Source organism: Bos taurus, chromosome 19, assembly GCF_002263795.3.
Source record: "Bos taurus isolate L1 Dominette 01449 registration number 42190680 breed Hereford chromosome 19, ARS-UCD2.0, whole genome shotgun sequence".
In the NCBI taxonomy this organism is placed as follows: domain Eukaryota; kingdom Metazoa; phylum Chordata; class Mammalia; order Artiodactyla; family Bovidae; genus Bos; species Bos taurus.
In genome coordinates, this window is record NC_037346.1 from 14,274,223 (window position 1) to 14,295,652 (window position 21,430).

At 45.7% G+C, this 21,430-nt stretch overlaps 2 protein-coding genes across 2 annotated transcripts in view; one reads left to right on the forward strand and one right to left on the reverse strand.

The window, feature by feature from the left end:
• The window catches only part of LOC525415 (C-C motif chemokine 3), a 36,003-nt gene extending 30,543 nt beyond the window's left edge, over positions 1–5,460 (forward strand). The window contains exons 3-4 of the mRNA XM_003587380.6: positions 4,457–4,571; positions 4,975–5,460. Of these exons, the coding sequence (XP_003587428.1) occupies positions 4,457–4,571; positions 4,975–5,065 (206 nt within the window). The 3' untranslated portion in view covers positions 5,066–5,460. The remainder of the gene's footprint in view (positions 1–4,456; positions 4,572–4,974) is intronic.
• Positions 5,461–14,834: 9,374 nt separating this feature from the next.
• LOC100848100 (WAP four-disulfide core domain protein 18-like) lies at positions 14,835–17,511 on the reverse strand. The gene is made up of 3 exons (XM_010815788.4): positions 17,427–17,511; positions 16,416–16,564; positions 14,835–15,070 (listed from the first exon to the last, which is right to left on the reverse strand). Exons 1-3 carry the CDS (start codon positions 17,509–17,511, stop codon positions 15,023–15,025), a joined length of 282 nt encoding a protein of 93 aa, XP_010814090.1. The 3' UTR covers positions 14,835–15,022.
• Between the last annotated feature and the right edge of the window lie 3,919 nt (positions 17,512–21,430).

Below are 21,430 nucleotides of genomic sequence, written 5' to 3' on the forward strand. Positions count from 1 at the left end.
TCATAAGCCTAGGAGAAAATACACTTGAAAGAAATAAGCCAAATTAATAGTCATATGCTAAGTCACTTCAGTCGTGTCCGACTCTGTGTGACCCCATGGACTGCAGCTTACCAGGCTCCTCCATCCATGGGATTTTCCAGGCAAGAGTACTGGAGTGGGGTGCCACTGCCTTCTCCGTTAATAGTCATTAGGTTTGGATAATAGAACTTTTCCTACCTTTAGGGAAAGACATTTTATTCAGATTGTGCCTGAGTTCATTTATGCCAGAATAAGACAGGAAGAATGTAGACGAACACCACCCCCAACCCCAGCTCCACATCCTTACTTGCATTTGCCACGCTGCCTACCCAACTTTGAGAAGTGAAACAATTCTCTATTCTTTTCTGCATTTTATATATATTTAAAATCAGCTTTAACTACTTTTGAGAGTATTCTATAGTCAACATTACAAATTATGATTTCAGAAAAGCCCAATTGCAATTTAAAACACTAGCAACATTACTTTCTCTCCACTCCCTCTTATGCAGTGGATGAGACTTTTTGAGAAGATGTGATGGCTGAGTAGCAGCAGCTATTTCCCCACCAGGAGGTGACAAGCCCAAAGAAGAAAAGCCAACAAACTGTTGAAGGCAGATATTTTCAGAAGAGTCGTTAATGATGTCATTGAAGTGCTAGACAAACCCTGGAAATGCCTTGACTTTACAGTAAGGAAACAGGAAATGTTCTAGGATTCTTTAATAGCAAGGACTTCCTCTAAAATTTATTTACCTCCACAGTTTCTAAGGGCAAATTATTACTACAAGAGGTGAATTTGTTATCATATTTAGTTGTAAGTGATCTTTTAATTTGGAGAAGGCAGTGGCACCCCACCCCAGTACTCTTTCCTGGAAAATCCCATGGATGGAGGAGCCTGGTGGGCTGCAGTCCATGGGTCGCTAGGAGTCGGACACGACTGAGTGACTTTACTTTCACTTTTCACTTTCATGCACTGGAGAAGGAAATGGCAACCCACTCCAGTGTTCTTGCCTGGAGAACCCCAGGGACGGGGGAGCCTGGTGGGCTGCCATCTCTGGGGTCGCACAGAGTCAGACACGACTGAAGCGACTTACCAGCAGCGGCATCTTTTAATTGTTATAAATAAGCTGTTATACAGATGACCTCATCATTGTGCTTATGTCCATAAGATAGATCTCTGGCAGAGTTTTTCTGTTTAAAGGGTAGCAACAGTTTAAGGGTCATCATATTAGCTCCCAATTAGCCCAGCTAGAAGGTCTTGTAGGTCTTCATAGAACTGCTCAACTTCAGCTTCTTCAGCATCAGTGGTTGGGACATAGACTTGGATTACTGTGGTATTGAATGGTTTTCTTTGGAAATGAACCGAGATCACTCTGTCATTTTTGAAACGCAAGTACTACCTTTTGGACTCTTTTGTTGACTATGAGGGCTACTCCATTTCCTCTCAGGGATTCTTGCCCACAGTGGTAGATGTAATGATCATCTGAATTAAATTCACCTATTCCCATCCATTTTAGTTTACTGATTCCTAAAACGTCGATGTTCACTCTTGGCATCTCCTTTTTCAGTTCAGTTCAGTACAGTTCAGTAGTTCAGTCATGTCCGATTCTTTGAGACCCCATGAATCGCAGCATGCCAGGCCTCCCTGTCCATCACCAACTCCCAGAGTCCACCCAAACTCGTGTCCATCGAGTTGGTGATGCCATCCAGCCATCTCATCCTATGTCGTCCCCTTCTCCTCCTGCCCCTAATCCCTCCCAACATCAAGGTCTTTTCCAATGAGTCAACTCTTCACATGGGGTGGCCAAAGTATGGGAGTTTCAGTTTCAGCATCAGTCCTTCCAATGAACACCCAGGACTGATATCCTTTAGGATGGACTGGTTGGATCTCCTTGCAGTCCAAGGGACTCTCAAGAGTCTTCTCCAACACCACAGTTCAAAAGCATCAATTCTTCGGCGCTCAGCTTTCTTCACAGTCCAACTCTCTCATCCATACATGACCACAGGAAAAACCATAGCCTTGACTAGTTGGACCTTTGTTGGCAAAGTAATGTCTCTGCTTTTGAATATGCTGTTTAGGTTGGTCACAACTTTCCTTCCAAGGAGTAAGCATCTTTTAATTTCATGGCTGCAATCACCATCTGCAGTGATTTAGGAGCCCAGAAAAATAAAGTCACTATTTCCACTGTTTCCCCATCTATGTTCCATGAAATAATGGGACCAGATGCCATGATCTTCATTTTCTGAATGTTGAGCTTTAAGCCAACTTTTTCACTCTCCTCTTTCACTTTCATCAGGAGGCTTTTTAGTTCCTCTTCACTTTCTGCCATAAGGGTGGTGTCATCTGCATATCTGAGGTTATTGATATTTCTCCTGGCCATCTTGATTCCAGCTTGTGCTTCTTCCCGCCCAGCATTTCTCATGATGTACTCTGCATATAAGTTAAATAAGCAGGGTGACAATATACAGACTTTATGTACTCCTTTTCCTATTTGGAACCAGTCTGTTCCATGTCCAGTTCTAACTGTTTGACCACTTCTGATTTACCTTGATTCATGGACCTAACATTCCAGGTTCCTATGCAATATTGTTCTCTACAGCATCAGACTTTCACCATCAGACACATCCACAATTGGGTGTCGTTTCCACTTTGGCTCAGCCTCTTCATTCCTTCTGGAGTTATTTCTCTGCTCTTCTCCAGCACTTTGGGCACCTACCAACCTAAGGGGTTCACCTTTCAGTGTCATATCTTTATGCCTTCTCGTACTGTTCATGGGGTTCTCAAGGCAAGAATGTTGAAGTGGTTTGCCATTTCTTTCTCCAAACAAGGGACTAGCTATTCTGTGTCCATCAGCCTGTTGATGGTGATGTCTGCAGGAATTTGACCGGACTGTACTTTTTGTGGGGGCCCCACAGATATTTCCCCAGCTGGAGCCAGTGTTCAAGCTGGACGGGCCATTAAGGTTCTTATTATTAGTGTAAGACGAACCTCAACAACCATCAGGGGACTTTGAAAGACAAGGTTTGTTACTTGGAGTTCCAGAGGGTAGACAGCACGGCTGCGGCTGCACAGTGAGGTCTCAGAGGGAGAGGGCTCAGACCTGGGGCTCTGCCTTTATTGGGGTGAGGGTGGGGTGACCAGAGTATTACAGGTTCACTCTTTATTGGTGAATTTAAAAGATAAGAGAGAAAGTGTGGAAGGGAAAAGGGAAGCCACTCAAATGGTCAGTTATCTAGGTCATCCAGAACTTTCTAAAAGGGGAACTCCATGTGTAGGGCAGCCTGGCCCATCATCTAGTTCTGTATCGGGGGATGTGCTTATTCCAGATGGATATCTTTGAAATGGATGCCTCGCAATCAAAAGCTTAAGGTAGAATGTTTGAGGAATGAGCCAAAGTCTGAAAGGCCAGCCTCACTCCGGCCCCTTCTGCAGCTGAGTATTCCCCAGATCTGTCCCCACCCAGGGTGTGCTTTTAGCTTGGCTCGGGGGGCTTCTCAAGACTCTGTGGTATTATCGTCTAGGTCAGAGCTGTGTTGTCGGGACAGCTTGGGGTGGGTCCCAGAAGGTTCAGCTCTGTGGGGAGATGCTTGGTGTACAGACCTGCCCTTGTGAGAAAGCACCGCACAATCTTGTCACAGGGTCACACCAGCCTCTCACCTCCTCTCACTGGGGAAACCATTTCCCCATCAAGTAAGCAACACGAGCGCTCCTGCAAATACGCTGAGCCCTTGTGGTGACCCGAAGCTTTGCTGGCTTCTGCCACTCACAGCATGATACCAACGCCGTGACAAAAAACACACCCCCCGCCTCGGTCTCCACAAGTTTCCGTCCTCTAGTGTCCCAAGGCTGCCTATAAAGAGAGGACACAGCCCAGACCCCAGCAGGAGGCTGCAGCTTCAAGTCTCGAGTCCAGCTCCACTGGGCCCACCTGACTCTCTCACCCGCCCAGCATCATGGAGATCCCCGGGGCCTCCCTGGCTGTCCTGCTGCTCACCGCGGCCCTCTCTGCCCACACCTGCTCTGCCACCTGTGAGGCCTGTCCCCAACTCTTGGCCGGGGTCTTTCACCTGAGCCCTTAAGTAGAGAGCTTCAGAGAGACTTCAGACACTATTTCCTGAGCAGAACTTTCCTTCCCAGGGTGGTTTTTAGCAATTCTATTCTCTGGCTCTGAGAGACAGTGGCAGGGAAGCCCATTTTATGGATTCCTGGGAAAATGAGGCCCAGGTGGGATTCTGACAAAAGCTGGAATCTGTGTCCAGTGGGCTCCCAGTGTAGCCTTTGGTCTCCTCTGGAATCCAGTTGAAATAACACCACTTCCTCCTGGATTCCCCCGCCCCCGCCCCCCGCACTGCCTCCTGCAGGTCTCCTGACCCTCGAGGGGCCGCTGGCTGCCTCTCCCCGTGAACAAGGACTTACCACGGTCTGTCCCCTCTCTCACAGTTAGTACCAACACCCCGACCGACTGCTGCTTCTCCTTCGTCTCCCGGCAGATCCCACGCAAACTCGTGGACGACTATTATGAGACCAGCAGCCAGTGCTCCAAGCCCGGCATCATGTAAGGGCCAGCCTTCCTGCCCGCCCTGGGGAAGAAGCCTGGGGGTCTGAGGCACCTCCTCAGAGCTCAGGACACCAGGGGGGCCCCTGCCATCTTTTCTCACCTGGTTTGGGGCCTGCAGAGGGTCCTGAGGGTCTGCCCCTGGGCAGAGGGAGGAGAGGGAAGGGGTGACAGCAGGAAGCTGTCCTCTTTCTCATTTGCCAAACAACGGTGCTGGCTTTCCAAGGGGACCCCCATAGGAGACCCAGGAAGGTCTGTGAACCCCAGGGTTAAGGCGACATGATTTGAGCATGTGGACAGGCCCTGAGATGTCCGGGGCAGAAGGAGGGAGGGGTCCCTGGGGGCCCAGGATCCCCCCCATGCTGCACTCACCAGTGTGTAACCCTTCTGCTCCTCTCCACAGCTTCAAGACCAAAAGAGGCCGGCAGGTCTGTGCCGACCCCAGTGAGGACTGGGTCCAGGAATACATCATCGACCTGGAGCTGAATCCCTGAGTGGCCTGGGAGCTGCAGGGAAGATGTTCCCTCTATGGACAGTCAGGGACGCAGGGCGATGACCCTGGGACTCCAAAAGGCACCTCTTCTGTGGGTCACACCCCATCCCCAGCCACTCACTTCACTTTAATGTCTCCTATTTAATTTTTCTCATTTATTTCCACCGTGGAAGTGTGTGATGTCTTGAATATCTGCTCTGACCCCCTCTTCCCCACCCATCCCTCCCCCTTCCTCCGTAACTGTCCTCACTCTCAGTACTTGGATCAATCAGTGTGATTGGCGCTCTCCTGGCACCACTCATATCATACGTGCCAAACAACAAATGCTGGTTGAGTGGTTTTGCCCAGGACTGTGATTCAAAATATTGAAGGCTCTTCCATAAAAGGTAAACCAGCCTTTTCCTTGTGGTGACTCTTGATTTTGTCTTCCCAGCAGCCAGAATCACGGGTAGAGACTAATACGGGGTGAGGAGGGGAGAATAGGGAAATATGAAAAGGGGCGGACCACGAGTAAAGAAAAACATTCTAGAACAAAAACACCAGACATTCCCCTGGAGATACTGTCCAGGAAAGTTAAAACCGGCACATTAATTTTTAAAATTTATTTTTATTTTTTAAAAATATTTCTTTGTTTATTTTTGATTGTGCGGGATCTTACTTGCAGTGTGTGGGCTCAGTAGTTACAACACAAGGACTTGTTTGTTCCATAGCATGTGGGGTCTTCGTTCCCCGACCAGGGATTGAACCTGTGTTCCCTGTATTGGAAGGTGGATTCTTCACCACTGAACTGCCAGGGAAGTCCCGACATGTTATTTTATAACCAAATCATAACTTACCTACTTAAATGAAAACCAAGGTGGTGTGTATTTGTGCACACAATTGCATTTTTGTATGTGATTTCCTCAAAATAATGGCTCACACTTGTTGAGGTCTTATCAAGCGCTAGGTTTTATGATCAGTGAGTATAGTAGTGCTGTGCTTAGCGCTCACCTTGGTGACAGGTAAGCCAGCCCTGCCTGCAGTCTAACAAGAATACCCTACCCGCCCGTTGATGGAGAGTCTTGTTCACCTTCTCCATTGCTCTGCACTCTGCTTTTTTGAGGAATATTCTTCAAGCCTATATCTGAGCTGAGACTTGGGGGCTAGAGTGGCCAGAGTTAAATTTAAAAATATGGGATGAAGAATTCTTTAGCATAAGGATGTCCCATGCAATTGTTGGGACATACTTATACAAAAATTATTTGTTGGGTATCTGAAGTTCAATTTTAACTGGGATTACTGTATTCTACCCGGTGACCCTACTTGGGGTACACACCTCTCATTAAGGCTGCCTGTTTCCTGTTGAAGTTGGGTACCTAAGGATTGGCTTGAATGCAAGTATTTTCAACATTGAATTCACATTAGAATCACTTGGTGGAGGTCGTTTAGTTGCTGAGTCGTGACTGACTCTTTGTGACCCCATGGACTGTAGCCCGGCAGGCTCCTCTGTCCACGGGATTCACCAGGCAAGAATACTGGAGTGGGTGGCCATGCCCTTCTCCTTGGGATCTTCCCAACCCAGCGAGCGAACCCGCGTCTCCTGCATGGCAGGCAGATTCTTTACTGCTGAGTCACCAGGGAAGCCTCAGAATCACTTGGGAGAGCTTTTTGAAAACTTCATTGCCAGGAGCTCACCTCCAAAGTCAAGGCTCTAATGACATCTAGGTGAAACCTGGACATCAGTAATTTTAAAATGTTAATAATGCACATCTAGTTTGAGAAGCAACGTTGGGGTGTAGTCTTAGCCTGTTTTTGGCTGGTCTTGGGGTTTCAGAGGTGATACAACTCTCTTCCAGTTTTTCAAGGCTTCTGATCTGGTTTTCTTGTCAGGTTCGTTGGATGGTTAATTAGCAGAAAATCTGTCAGCTACTGTTACTTTTAGAACAGAGATTTAGGACTCCTCCTCTCTCATAGCACAGTGCTGGGAGCTCTGGGCCTCCGCTTTCGCCACCACCCGCCTCTCCCCCATGTAACTGGCTCTGGGCTCCACACTGCCCTCTGCTGATGAAACGATGTCACAGGCGGGGAGGTTGCCCTGATCAGCTCTCTGCCTCCAAACGCATCCCACCAGCCCACCTCCTCACAAGAAACAGGAGGGTTGGTTTTGTTCACAGGATGAATTTCTTAAAGGAGGGGTCTGAGAACAGGATGAACCGGGATGTTTATGGATTCCACTTTTTGTCTTTTCTAGTCTCCCATCCTGTCATTTCTGCTTATACTAACCTTAGCTTGGAGGGGAGAATTCTGCTTTTCCAGATGACTGATTCTCAACCAGCAAGCAGAAAGGGTTTATCTTAAACAAGCTATATTTTTCTTCCTTCTCTGCTATCGGAGGAGCCAATTTCAAGGTGAGCTAATCTCTTTCTTAAAGGGCTTTGCTGATTTATGCAAGAAGTAATCATTCTTCAACACCCTGAATTTTCCTTTTTGATGTAACCTTGGTGATGCAGATGGCCTTGCTGAGAATATATAAGAAGCCATGGGGATGACCAGCTGTCCTGCTGGTTAGAGGTGTCCTCCCTGACTTTGACCTCAGCTACTGCCCTTGGCCAAGTCCACTTTCGGGGTCTGTTGCCTGCAACACTGCAGTCTATGTCAGTTCGGGGTATTTTGAGTTGCTGTATCAGAAAAGCTGACTCAATCTGGCTTAACTGATAAAGGGAGCTTGTTAGTTCACATAATTGAAGTTTCAAGAAATGGATTACCTTCAGGCAAAGATTGATCCTGTGGTCCATAAAGTATCACCATAAACCATGTTTCTTTATAAATTTTTGATCTCCATTCAATTTGGGAGCTTCATCTTAGGACTTCTACTGTAGAGTGAGTCAGCTTGCTTGCAGTCCCCACCCTCCTTGAGACCCCTTCATGGGGTTTCAGGAGAAAAAGTAATGACCTCTCCGCACAAAGGCGGAACCCAGCAGGTGGGCCACTCTTTCTTCTTCCTGTAGATGTCGACTTTCTGAGCCAGACTGAGCAAAAGAGAAGCAATCAAGATCAGAGGCAGGGCAGAGAAAGGAGTGTGGAGCAACAGTGTTCTCACCACGTGGAATGAGTTTTCTCGTGGCCAGACCACCCTGTGGAAGGTTCTGGAGCTTGAGCCTTCTTCTCAGTGACACTGCACAGATTGGGGAATCATATATCCTACCTTGTCTGGGGAAGACCCAGTTTTTGCCAGTGTGCCAGCATATTATTAATAATAGTATCCTCTTGGACTCTCAAAATGGTCATTTTATCAATAGTAGGTCTACTGCTTGAAGGGTCTCTAACAGCAGGAGCTGGTGAGATGGTCTCAGGATTGACGTACACAGAGGTCCCTGACTGTGTGGGCAAAGGATGCTGAAATCCAGTCTGCGTGTCACCTCTACAGTCTTACACCCAACACAGGGCCAGATGTGCTCCAAGAGGGAGCCTTTTCTTAATGTCCTCAGGCTAGCAAAGGCCCAGGTGTGCTACGAGTGGGGTGGGTGGAGGAAGAGGTGAAGGATGCAGGCAAAATTGGGGTGTCAACATCAGGGAACTAGGCAAAGAAAGGAGCCACAGAATCCCCTCCATGCAAAGAAATGCATGTGCTGCCCAAGAGAGCATCAGTGGCTTTTTGGTATTAAAAAAAAAGAGGCAGAGTTAACAAGCCAAATGAAACAGGGACTACATCTGTGTGCAGTTAAGAAAAGTTCTCTTAACTCCATTATCATGCCACATAGACCACCCTCTCCCCAGGACCCCAGAAGAAGTAGGTCTTTAAAAGAGAAGAGAAGGCATCCAGGACTAAAGCCTCCTCTTCCTGCAAAACCCCTGAGCCTGATTTGCAGCAGTAGGGGGTGTGGAGGAGGCAAGAAGTGGAGATGAGATCAAATTTGAGACTGAAATTATAAACTGAAAGAATTTTTATTACTGTATGTGACTAGAAAGTTGTGGATCTGCCAAAAATGCTGTTAAGGTGAAACCAGTGGTGGGAGAAAAGTTCAGCATTTTATGTTTATTTTCTGTAAGCATCAGGATAGGACAGGCTATAGCTGAGTAACAAACAACCCCTCAGTGGATTAACAAAATAAAAGTTTCTCACTGGCACCAGATCTGATGTAGGTCAGGTCGCTGGTTCTCAAAATTGAGTGTGTACCAGAGCCAGTGGAGGGCCTGTCTAAGCACAGAGTCCTGGTCCCCACGCGAGAGACTCTGATGCTGCGTGTCTGGGGTCCAGCTCAGCTCTGCTTTTCTCATGGGCTTTCCGGTGATGCTGATGGTGCTGGTCCATGAACCACACTTGGAGTAGTGCTGACCCCAGAGCAGCTTGCCTCTAGGTGGTGACGCAGGAATCCAGGCTGCTTCCATCCTGTAGCTATCGATTCTGGAATGAGAAAGGAGACAGAAAAGCCATACTGCTTTTAACTGTCCTGGCCCAGAAGGGACACACATCACCTCTGCTTGCAGTCCATTCAGAATTAGTCCCAAGAGACAAAATCCATCTGCCATGTAAGGAAACACATGGGCTATTACTATTTAGGGAGCACTAATATCTCTGCCAGTTACTGTCAACAAGAGGTTTACTGATGAAAGCGGGTGGTCCAAGGTGAACTTTTTTTTTGGCCACACCAGGTGGCTAGGAGGATCTTAGTTCCCCAACCAGGAATTGAACCTTTATTTTTGGCAGTAAGAACTGAATCCCAACCACTGGGACACTGGGGAATTCCTGACCAATGTGAACTTGCAGTCTATGCAGATAGTTGCAACATCTACATATGAAAGGTATATTTGATATTCAGAGTTTTAAATTAATATCATTGACATCTTTTCATCTCAGCACATTCATAGCAATACTTCTTCCTTTTCAGGGGTTTCATATGTATTATGTGGGTGTACTATGGTATTTTTAACATTTAGAACGCTTGTGCACTGGCTTTTTGTTAGTTTGTTTTTGGCTGCGCTGGGTCTTTGTTGCTGAGAGCAGGCTTTCTCTAGTTGGAGCCATCGGGGGCTTCTCTTCATCGTGGTGCACAGGCTTCTCACTGCAGTGGTTTCTCTGGTTGAGGAGCGTGGGCTCTAGGCTTATGGGTGAAGCGTATGGGCTTCAGTAGGTGCAGCACACAGGCTTTCAGGAGTTGAGGCTCACAGGCTTAGTTGTTCCTTGGCATGTGGGGTCCTCCCAGACCAGGGATCGAACCCTTGTCCCCTGCATTGGTAAGCAGATTCTTATCCACTGTGCCACCAGGGAAGTGCATATGCAATGATGTTTTAAACTAGTCTCTTTCTCTCTCTCTCTTTTTGATGAAAATCTTTTTCTTTCATTGTTTTCGCAAGCTGGGCTGCAAAGAACATCTGTGTGCCTACACCTTTATAACTTTACATAGTGTTTCTTGAAATAAATTTTTCAAAATAAGATAGATTGAAGAGTATGTACATTTTAAAATTTGCTAGAAACTGTCATTACGCTTCAAAAATGCTTAACATCAAAATTCCACTTTTTAATACTAAAAAAATTGAGTGCTAGTGCTAAGTAGCTTCAGTCCTACCCGACTCTTTGCAAACCTGTGGAATGTAGCCCACACAGCTCGTCTATCCATGGGATTTTCCAAGCAAGAACACTGGAGTAGATGCCATGCCCTCTTCCAGGGGATCTTCCTGTCCCAGGGATCAAACCCACATCTCTTACGTCTCCTGCATTGGCAGGTGGGTTCTTTACTACTAATGTCACCTGGGAAATAGAGTTTAAAACAAAACAAAGTAAGTAGGGCTTAACAAAAATTAATACACATTTGCATTTCTCATATGTAGAATTTCTCCCTCTTGAGTTTTACAACAGAAACTCTGATGTAGTCTAACTTTCTTATTCTTAAAAACATAATCTAGGCCAGGACTCAGGAAAGTTCTCCATAAAGGGTCGGATAGTAAACGTTTTGGGCTTTGCCTTCATACAGACTCAGCTGCAAGTATTTAACTCTGCCATAGTAATGGGAAAGCAGTCACAGACATACCATATGGAGTAGAATGGGCAAGTGTTCCTCTGAAATTTTATTTACAAAAAAAAAATTTTATTTACAGGAATTGTGTTGGATTTTAAAAAAAATTTTTGGCGGTGCCACATGATGTATTAGGATCTTAGTTCCCCAACCAGGGAGCAAACCGGTGGCCCCTGCAATGAAAGCTTGGAGTCTTAACCACCAGAGAAGTCATAGTATTGTGCTGGATTTGTTCTGAGAACTGTAGTTTACTAACCCTGATCGAGATAATTGATCTAATAAATCATTTGTCCTTCATCATAGAAGTCTTATTGCTTGTATTGGCTGATTATCTTTTTCTTCTCTAATGTTGCTCTGCTGCTACTGCTGCTGCTAAGTCACTTCAGTCGTGTCCAACTCTGTGCGACCCCATAGAAGGCAGCCCACCAGGCTCCCCGGTCCCTGGGACTCTCCAGGCAAGAACACTGGAGTGGGTTGCCATTTCCTTCTCCAATGCATGAAAGTGAAAAGTGAAAGTGAAGTCGCTCAGTCATGTCCGACTCCTAGAGACCCCAGGGACCGCAGCCTACCAGGCTCCTCCGTCCATGGGATTTTCCAGGCAAGAGTACTGGAGTGGGGTGCCATTGACTTCTCCTATGTTAGCCACTGATTTTGTTGAGTCATGAATTATAGGAAAATAATATCCAGGTATTGCCAACATCCGCTGGATCATAGAAAAAGCAAGAGAGTTCCAGAAAAACATCTATCTCTGCTTTATTGACTATGCCAAAGCCTTTGACTGTGTGGATCACAATAAACTGTGGAAAATTCTGAAAGAGATGGGAATACCAGACCACCTGACCTGCCTCTTGAGAAACCTATATGCAGGTCAGGAAGCAACAGTTAGAACTGGACATGGAACAACAGACTGGTTCCAAATAGGAAAAGGAGTTCATCAAGGCTGTATATTGTCACCCTGTTTATTTAAGTTATATGCAGAGTACATCATGAGAAATGCTGGACTGGAAGAAGCACAAGCTGGAATCAGGATTGCCGGGAGAAATATCAATAACCTCAGATATGCAGATGGCACCACCCTTATGGCAGAAAGTGAAGAGGAACTCAAAAGCCTCTTGATGAAAGTGAAAGTGGAGAGTGAAAAAGTTGGCTTAAAGCTCAACATTCAGAAAACGAAGATCATGACATGGGGCCCCATCACTTCATGGGAAATAGATGGGGAAACAGTGGAAACAGTGTCAGACTTTATTTTTCTGGGCTCCAAAATCACTGCAGATGGTGACTGCAGCCATGAAATTAAAAGACGCTTACTCCTTGGAAGGAAAGTTATGACCAACCTAGATAGCATATTCAAGAGCAGAGACATTACTTTGCCAACAAAGGTTCGTCTAGTCAAGGCTATGGTTTTTCCTATGGTCATGTATGGATGTGAGAATTGGACTGTGAAGAAGGCTGAGCACCGAAGAATTGATGCTTTTGAACTGTGGTGTTGGAGAAGACTCTGGAGAGTCCCTTGGACTGCAAGGAGATCCAACCAGTCCATTCTGAAGGAGATCAGCCCCGGGATTTCTTTGGAAGGAATGATGCTAAAGCTGAAACTCCAGTACTTTGGCCACCTCATGCAAAGAGTTGATTCATTGGAAAAGACCCTGATGCTGGGAGGGATTGGGAAGGGAAGGAGGAGAAGGTAAAGACAGAGCATGAGATGGCTGGATGGCATCACTGATTCGATGGATGTGAGTCTGAGTGAACTCCGGGAGTTGGTGATGGACAGGGAGGCCTGGCGTGCTGCAATTCATGGGGTCGCAAAGAGTCGGACACGACTGAGCGACTGATCTGATCTGGTCTGATCATGTTTATTGCCACATGGATCTTATCAAGAAGAGTGGTAAATCCTTATTGACTGATTCCATGGTTTTTGGTCTTTTGGCTTCATGTAAATCACTTGGGAATTTGGGGGAAAATCTATATTTCCCAGATCCTAAGAAATTCAGTTGTGACCATTTTAAACAACTCTACCAGATGGTTCTGGGGTGCTTGGAGAAATGCTGATATCAGCTTGCATTTTAGTTATATTATTTATTAGCTGTAAGACTGTGGATGAGTTGTTTTAACTCTCCGAGCTAACATTTTTGCTTCTCTCAAATGGGGATACTTTGCTGTTAGTGAAATTGTTAAAACTTAGAGAACAATACATAGTTCTTAAGAAAGCATGATTTAGGAGAAAAATAGATTTCAATGCATGAATATATATCAAGAATGAATGTACCTAAAGCATAGATTATACACTAGGTACACTCCAGTATTCTTGCCTGGAAAATCCCATGAACAGAAGAGCCTGACAGGCTACAGTCAGTGGGGTCGCAAAGAGTTGGGCATGACTTACTGACTAGACAACAGTAGAAACTGTGTCATTACTCTTCTAAGACCCTGGCTATCAAAATCTCACTTTTTGTTACTATAAAAATAGAGTTTAAAACAAAACAGAATAAATAGGAACAAAAATTAATATACATTTGCATTTCTTATAAGAAATGCCTTATCAGTTTCCATAGGGAGAAATAGAATTTTTCCTTAAATATAAAAGCAGTTTAAATGCAGGTGAGGGACTTTCCTGGTGGTGCAGTGGTTGAGACTCCACACTTCCAGTGCAGGAGGCACAGGTTTGATCCCTGGTTGGGGAACTAAGATCCCACATGCCAAGCGGTATGGCCAAAAAACAAAAACAAACAAAAAAAGAAAAAGTAAATGCAGATGAGAAAAATGTGTTTACTAAAAAGTGCAAACCAATTTCTAGGAACATCTGGACTGTCTGGAGGGCAGAAACGTACGTGGAAGTTGTAGGATGCCATCTTCAAGTATCTTTGCCGGGGTAGGTCGTACCTTGGCGTTCAGAATGGCATATAACAGATGAAACTGATTGAGAACATTTTAGGGATACTCTCATGAACCCGCATAAATGACCAAGGGAGACAGGAGCCTGGAATGGTCTGGGATGGGGATGACCAGCCAGTGAAAGAGGATTTCAATGCGATTTTGCCCTCATTCTGATGCATGGACAGGTGAGGCCACCGGACATTGGGGTTATAAAATGTACAAGAGCAGTGCTGGTGACCAGGACACACAGATACTAAGGACCAGACTGAGCAAGTAAGTGCAAGGGTCTCAGTGGAAAGAAGAGATACAACGTGTAGCAATCAAGTCCAGTTCATCATGTTTGCCAGAATCTTTGAGAGACCAAGTTTTATCCTCTTCCTCAGGGAAAGTCTGAATCGAAGGTTCCAGCCCCAGAGCCCATCTCCTAACTGTATCCTAACTGCTCATTATTCCAGGACAGCCGTTGGCATTTCCCAACTCATGCCACCCACATCCCAAGGATCAGGGTCACTCTCCCGGAGTTAGGCATCCGGTCCTGCTAGATGTCTGTGTGCTGCCTTGGAATGGGGTATCCCCACCCTTGCTCCTGCTCCTCCGGAGTCTTGCCCTGATAAAGGCTACTGCAACAGGCCTCATATGTGCTACATTAGTCATTCATTTATTTTTTTGCTTGACCAAAATCATATTCACAGAACGCTTGAGAAAATATTCTCGTGCCTTCTGCCCTGTCTAGAGACAGAGACATGGAAGGAGGAAAGGAGCTAGCTGGGAGGAATTTGCCTCTGATCTATTGGTTTCGTAAGTGTCCTATATTCATGGACCCACTGTAGTGTAAACATATGGTCCTGCTAGCCAAAGAAGGTCCACCAGAATGCCTAAATGGAAAGAACGACACAGCCTGAATAATGCCACAGAAACAGTTTATTTTGGACACAAGCTCTTTAGAAACCAATCATTCCACCATTTTAGATCTTCATCTTCCAGGGCTCCAATTCCAGGAAAAGGAAATAGCCAGGAATGTTTTGTCGCCATGCCAAGCATCGAATTCATGGATTCATGAGAAATCTTCTGGTGCTGGTCTCCAGGCATGCTCAATAAACCTCCAGTCCAGCTTTCCCACGGCCGCCAGAGCCATCCTTCTAAAATACAGATTTGATCATGACGTTAACCGTGCATAGGCTTCCCTGGGAGCTCAGCTGGTAAAGAATCTGCCTGCAGTGCAGGAGACCCCGGTTCGATTCCTGGGTTGGGAAGAGCCACTGGAGAAGGGATAGGCTACCTACTCCAGTATTCTTGGGCTTCCCTGGTGGCTCAGCTGGTAAAGAATCTGCCTGCAATGTGGGATCCCTGGATTTGATCCCTGGGTTGGGAAGATCCCTTGAAGAAGTGAACCGTGACCCCCTCCATTATTCTGGCCTGGAGAATTCCATGGACTATTCCATGGGGTCGCGGCTGAGCAACTTTCATGTTCACTTAACTGTGCTTAGAAACATCCAGCAGTTTACCAAACCCTTGAGCAGGAAGCTCTCTCTCTTCACTGGACTCTGGCATGCATGGCCCTCCACCATCCCCCTGAGATGTACAACCTTTTTCTACCACCATCACCTCCCCATCTCCAGTGGAGGACCCACACTCCTTCCACCCTCTCAACTGCCCTGTCTTTCTCCAGCTAATTTCTGCATCCTTTATGCTCCCTCGATGTTCTCCACTCTCCAACAACTTTCCCGATCACTCTCCCTCCACGGAAAGCCAATGACTTCTGTCTTTGCTCCCACAGATCTTAGGAAAACTATATGTAAAGCACTCTGCACACTAGGCTGTAATTATTTATCTAGCCATGTCTCCCTCACCCTATTGTTCTTGTCTTTTTGTTGCAACTCTAGCACCACACCTGCCTGACACAGGAGATACTCCATCCCATGCGGTTCCCTTTCCCTTCCTTCCTCCTCCAAGGATGACCCATTTCCAGGAAAACTTTAGCCCCTTTGCAGGGGTGGGGTGAGAAGGAAAGTGGGATGCCCTTGGTTAAGAGTAACCTGTGAAGGACTTCCCTGGTGGTTCAGTGGTTAAGAATCCAACTTCCAAAGGAGGGGACCAAAGTTTGATCCCTGGTCGGGGAACTAAGATCCCACATGCCCTGGGGAAACTAAGTCGGCACGCTGCAATGAGAGAGAAGCCCAAACACCACAACAAAAATCCTACATGTGGTAATTGACTCGATGCAGCCAAAATAAATAAATATATATTTTTAAAATGACCTGTGCATCTAGGATCATCGATACATTATCTCATCTGAACTCATCAGGGCTCTCCTGGGATAGGGCTCCTCTTCAAGGAGGAGGCCTTAGGTGATGCAGCCTGCTGTCTCCAGCCTCTTTCTCTTGGAGTTTTCCAGATTCCCATGTGTGGTAGCCCTCTGTTCCAGCAAAGTCTACTGGGGTGCTGTTGGCAGCCTTGGCCAGCTCTTGGCTGATTTGTACTCACCTTGAAAACAGGCTTTTTGCAGACATAGCCACAGCCATTGCTGCAGCATTTCATTCCCTTGGGACAGGAATCATCTCCTGAGCATCCATGAAGACAAATCCCCGGAGAATCTTTGGGCACCTTTGGGCAGAATCCGGGTCTCTGCTGTCCTGAAACAAAACACAGGGCAGTTTTTGGGGAGCCTGGAATGCAGACTAAGACAGGTTTGAGAACTGAGGCTGAGAATCTGAAACCCTCATCACTGGCAGGACTCCTGCCTCTTCCATTGCTTCCTCTGTGCTCTGGACTCCTCCTTCAGCCTCCACTGCTCCTCTCTCACTTGTAAGGCCAGAGTCTGTGCCTTCAGAAAGAGGTCTTCCTCCTCCCAAAGCTACACAGACTCAGAGGACAAGAAACCTGTATAGTCATAGCTCTCTTTTTCTTGCTTCGTAAGAAGATCTTAGAGGAGTCCCTGCTTACAGAGATCTCTGTCTCTCCACTCACACACCCTGTTTGTTCTGCAGGTTCCTGTGGAGTCCCACTTCTAGGCACGTGTCCTAACTAGAGAGAACCTTACACTTTACCCACAACTTTTTTAAAAATTAAATTATTTCTTTTTGATTGAAGGATAATTGCTTTACAGTATTGTGTTGGTTTCTGCCAAAAATCAACATGAGTCAGCAATAGGTATACCTATGCCCCCTCCGTCTTGAACCTCCCTACCCATCCCACCCCTCTAGACTGTAACAGAGCCCGGTTTGAATTCCCTGAGTCATAGAGCGAATTCCCATTGGCTATCTATTTATCTATTTTACCAACAGAGAGGTTGGGAATCAGATCCAACCCAATCTGATAAAGATAATTGGAAACAGGGTAAATGCTCATTTAGATCAAAAGAAATGTGTCTGATCCATGTTGACTCTCCCCTCTGTAGTGGGGGCACAGCTGCTTCCAGGCCAAACCATCTCCAAGTCTAACCCTGGGCTCTGAGCCTTCTCTGCTGTCAGGAAGGATTCACTTCAGCACCCTCACCTTTGATAGGAGGTCTCAGAGCACAGGCCACCTCCAGCCCCATGATGATGAAAGCCACCAGAACGAAGATGGTGCCTGTTTTCATGTTGGCCTCTGGTGTGGTTCAGGGGCAGATCCCAGCCCCAATTTATACTCTCAGTGTCATCAGAAAGGAGGGTGGAGCTGGAGGCAATAAAACAGGAAGAGTATCAAATAGAAGCTCTCCAGAGAGTGCCCTCAGAAATTCTAATATATTGTTCTATTTCACAACTGGTTTCTTGGACTTGGGAATGGTTTCTCGGATATGCAAATACCAAACTGGAGAGTTTGGGAATACTTTAACCCGTCATTTATTACTCCATCACAACTTGGCCCTGGTTTCCCTGGTGAGTTTGAGGAACTGTGGTCAAAGTGTTGCAGGAAGGGGGAACACTTCCAGGGTCCGAAAGTGAACTCTTGTCTAATACTCGAAAATGAATTGTCTGAGGAGACACACATGCTGGCAAAGCAAGAGACTTTATTGGCAAGTGATGTAGAGCAGATGTAGAGCAGGAGGGTGCGGGAACCGGGGATCACTGCTCTGCCACTTGACTCGCAGTCCTGGGTTCTATGGTGATGGGGTGAGTTTCCAGATGGTCTGGCCAATCATTCTGACTCTAGCTTCTTCCTGGTGACACAAGATGAATTTCAGTGAGGAGGATTCTGGGAAGTACGTAGGACTTGTGGTGCCTCCTTTTGTCTTTTCCCTAATTCTCCCTGTTGGTGATGGCGTGTTAGTCCCTTGTTCCTTACCAGGACCTCCTGTCATAAAATAAGTCATGCCAATGGTTACTATAGTGCCTGGCTAGGGTGGGTGATTTCAGTCAACATTTCCCTAATGACTCTTCCCTGAAAGACTTCATACTCAAGATACTTCTTGGGAAATGGGGTGGAGGTTTCTTTCTTCCATAATTACTTGCAGCTAAGAATGGGTATGCTGCTGCTGCTGCTGCCACTAAGTCACATCAGTTGTGTCCGACTCTGTGTGACCCTATACAGGCAGTCCACCAGGCTCCTCTGTCCCTGGGATTCTCCAGGCAAGAACACTGGAGTGCGTTGCCATTTCCTTCTCCAATGCATGAAAGTGAAAACTGAAAGTGAAGTCACTCAGTCGTGTCCACCTCTTAGCGACCCTGTGGACTGTAGCCTACCAGGCTCCTCCATCCATGGGATTTCCCAGTCAAGAGTACTGGAGTGGGGTGCCATTGGCTTCTCTGGAGAATGGGTATAGTCCTGCCTAAAAACTAGCATTCATCCTCATAGTAATAGCAATTTAGCCTGAAACTGTCAGAGATGAAACAGGAGCCAAACAGAAGGGCTAACAGGAGAGTGAACGTCAACATTCTAGGAATCAGTGAACTAAAATGGACTGGAATGGGTGAATTTAACTCAGATGACCATTATATCTACTACTGCAGGTAGAAATCCCTCAGAAGAAATGGAGTGGCCATCATGGTCAACAAAAGAGTTCAAAATGCAGTTCTTGGATGCAATCTCAAAAACGACAGAATGATCTCTGTTCATTTCCAAGGCAAGCCATTCAATATCACAGTAATCCAAGTCTATGCCCCAACCAGTAACGCTGAAGAAGCTGAAGTTGAATGGTTCTATGAAGACCTACAAGACCTTTTAGAACTAACACCCAAAAAAGATGTCCTTTTCATTATAGGGGACTGAAATGCAAAAGTAGGAAGTCAAGAAACACCTGGAGTAACAGGCAAATTTGGCCTTGGAATACGGAATGAAGCAGGGCAAAGACTAATAGAGTTTTGCCAAGAAAATGCACTGGTCATAGCAAACACCCTCTTCCAACAACACAAGAGAAGACTCTACACATGGACATCACCAGATGGTCAACACCAAAATCAGATTGATTATATTCTTTGCAGCCAAAGATGGAGAAGCTCTATACAGTAAATAAAAACAAGACCAGGAGCTGACTGTGGTTCAGATCATGAACTCCTTATTGCCAAATTCAGACTTAAACTGAAGAAAGTAGGGAAAACCACTAGACCATTCAGGTATGACCTAAATCAAATCCCTTATGATTATACAGTGGAAGTGAGAAATAGATTTAAGGGCCTAGATCTGATAGATAGAGTGTCTGATGAACTATGGATGGAGGTTTGTGACATTGTACAGGAGACAGGGATCAAGACCATCCCCATGGAAAAGATGCAAAAAAGCAAAATGGCTCTGGGAAGGCCTTACAAATAGCTGTGAAAAGAAGAGAAGTGAAAAGCAAAGGAGAAAAGGAAAGATATAAGCATCTAAATGCAGAGTTCCAGAGAATAGCAAGAAGAGATAAGAAAGCCTTCTTCAGCGATCAATGCAAAGAAATAGAGGAAAACAACAGAATGGGAAAGACTAGAGATCTCTTCAAGAAAATTAGAGATACCAAAGGAACATTTCATGCAAAGATGGTGCCGATAAAGGACAGAAATGGTATGGACCTAATAGAAGCAGAAGATATTAAGAAGAGGTGGCAAGAATACACAGAAGAACTGTACAAAAAAGATCTTCACGACCCAGATAGTCATGATGGTGTGATCACTCACCTAGAGCCAGACATCCTGGAATGTGAAGTCAAGTGGGCCTTAGAAAGCATCACTACGAACAAAGCTAGTGGAGGTGATGGAATTCCAGTTGAGCTCTTTCAAATCCTGAAAGATGACTCTGTGAAAGTGCTGCACTCAATATGCCAGCAAATTTGGAAAACTCAGCAGTGGCCACAGGACTGGAAAAGGTCGGTTTTCATTCCAATCCCAAAGGAAGGCAATGCCAAAGAATGCTCAAACTACAGCACAATTGCACTCATCTCACACGCTAGTGAAGTAATGCTCAAAATTCTCCAAGCCAGGCTTCAGCAATGCATGAACTGTGAACTTCCAGATGTTCAAGCTGGTTTTAGAAAAGGCAGAGGAACCAGAGATCAAATTGTCAACATCCTCTGGATCATGGAAAAAGCAAGAGAGTTCCAGAAAAACATCTATTTCTGCTTTATTGACTATGCCAAAGCCTTTGACTGTGTGGATCACAATCAACTGTGGAAAATTCTGAAAGAGATGAGAATACCAGACCACCTGAACTGCCTCTTGAGAAATTTGTATGCAGGTCAGGAAGCAACAGTCAGAACTGGACATAGAAAAACAGACTGGTTCCAAATAGGAAAAGGAGTATATCAAGGCTGTATACTGTCACCCTGCTTATTTAACTTATATGCAGAGTACATCATGAAAAATGCTGGGCTGGAAGAAGCACAAGCTGGAATCAAGATTTCCAGGAGAAATATCAATAACCTCAGATATGCAGATGATACCACCCTTATTGCAGAAAGTGAAGAGGAACTCAAAAGCCTCTTGATGAAATTGAAAGAGGAGAGTGAAAAAGTTGGCTTAAAACCCAACATTCAGAAAACTAAGATCATGGCATCTGGTCCCATCAGGTCATGGCAAATAGATGGGGAAACAGTGGAAACAGTGTCAGACTTTATTTTTTGAGCTCCAAAATCACTGCAGATGGTGACTGCAGCCATGAAATTAAAAGACGCTTACTCCTTGGAAGGAAAGTTATGACCAACCTAGATAGCATATTCAAAAGCAGAGACGTTACTTTGCCAACAAAGGTTCGTCTAGTCAAGGCTATGGTTTTTCCTATGGTCATGTATGGATGTGAGAGTTGGACTGTGAAGAAGGCTGAGCACCGAAGACTTGATGCTTTTGAACTGTGGTGTTGGAGAAGACTCTGGAGAGTCCCTTGGTCCCTGCAAGGAGATCCAACCAGTCCATTCTGAAGGAGATCAGCCCTGGGATTTCTTTGGAAGGAATGATGCTAAAGCTGAAACTCCAGTACTTTGGCCACCTCATGCAAAGAGTTGACTCATTGGAAAAGACTCTGATGCTGGGAGGGATTGGGGGCAGGAGGAGAAGGGGACAACAGAGGATGAGATGGCTGGATGACATCACTGACTCGATGGACATGAGTCT

Coding starts and splice junctions, on each gene's coding strand:
- LOC100848100 (XM_010815788.4), bottom strand. CDS start 17,511: ATGAAAACAGGCACCATCTTCGTTCTGGTGGCTTTCATCATCATGGGG. Junction 16,565..17,426: donor TCTGAGACCTCCTATCAAAG/GTGAGGGTGCTG, acceptor GTTTTGTTTCAG/GACAGCAGAGACCCGGATTC. Junction 15,071..16,415: donor GCAAAAAGCCTGTTTTCAAG/GTGAGTACAAAT, acceptor TCTGTATTTTAG/AAGGATGGCTCTGGCGGCCG.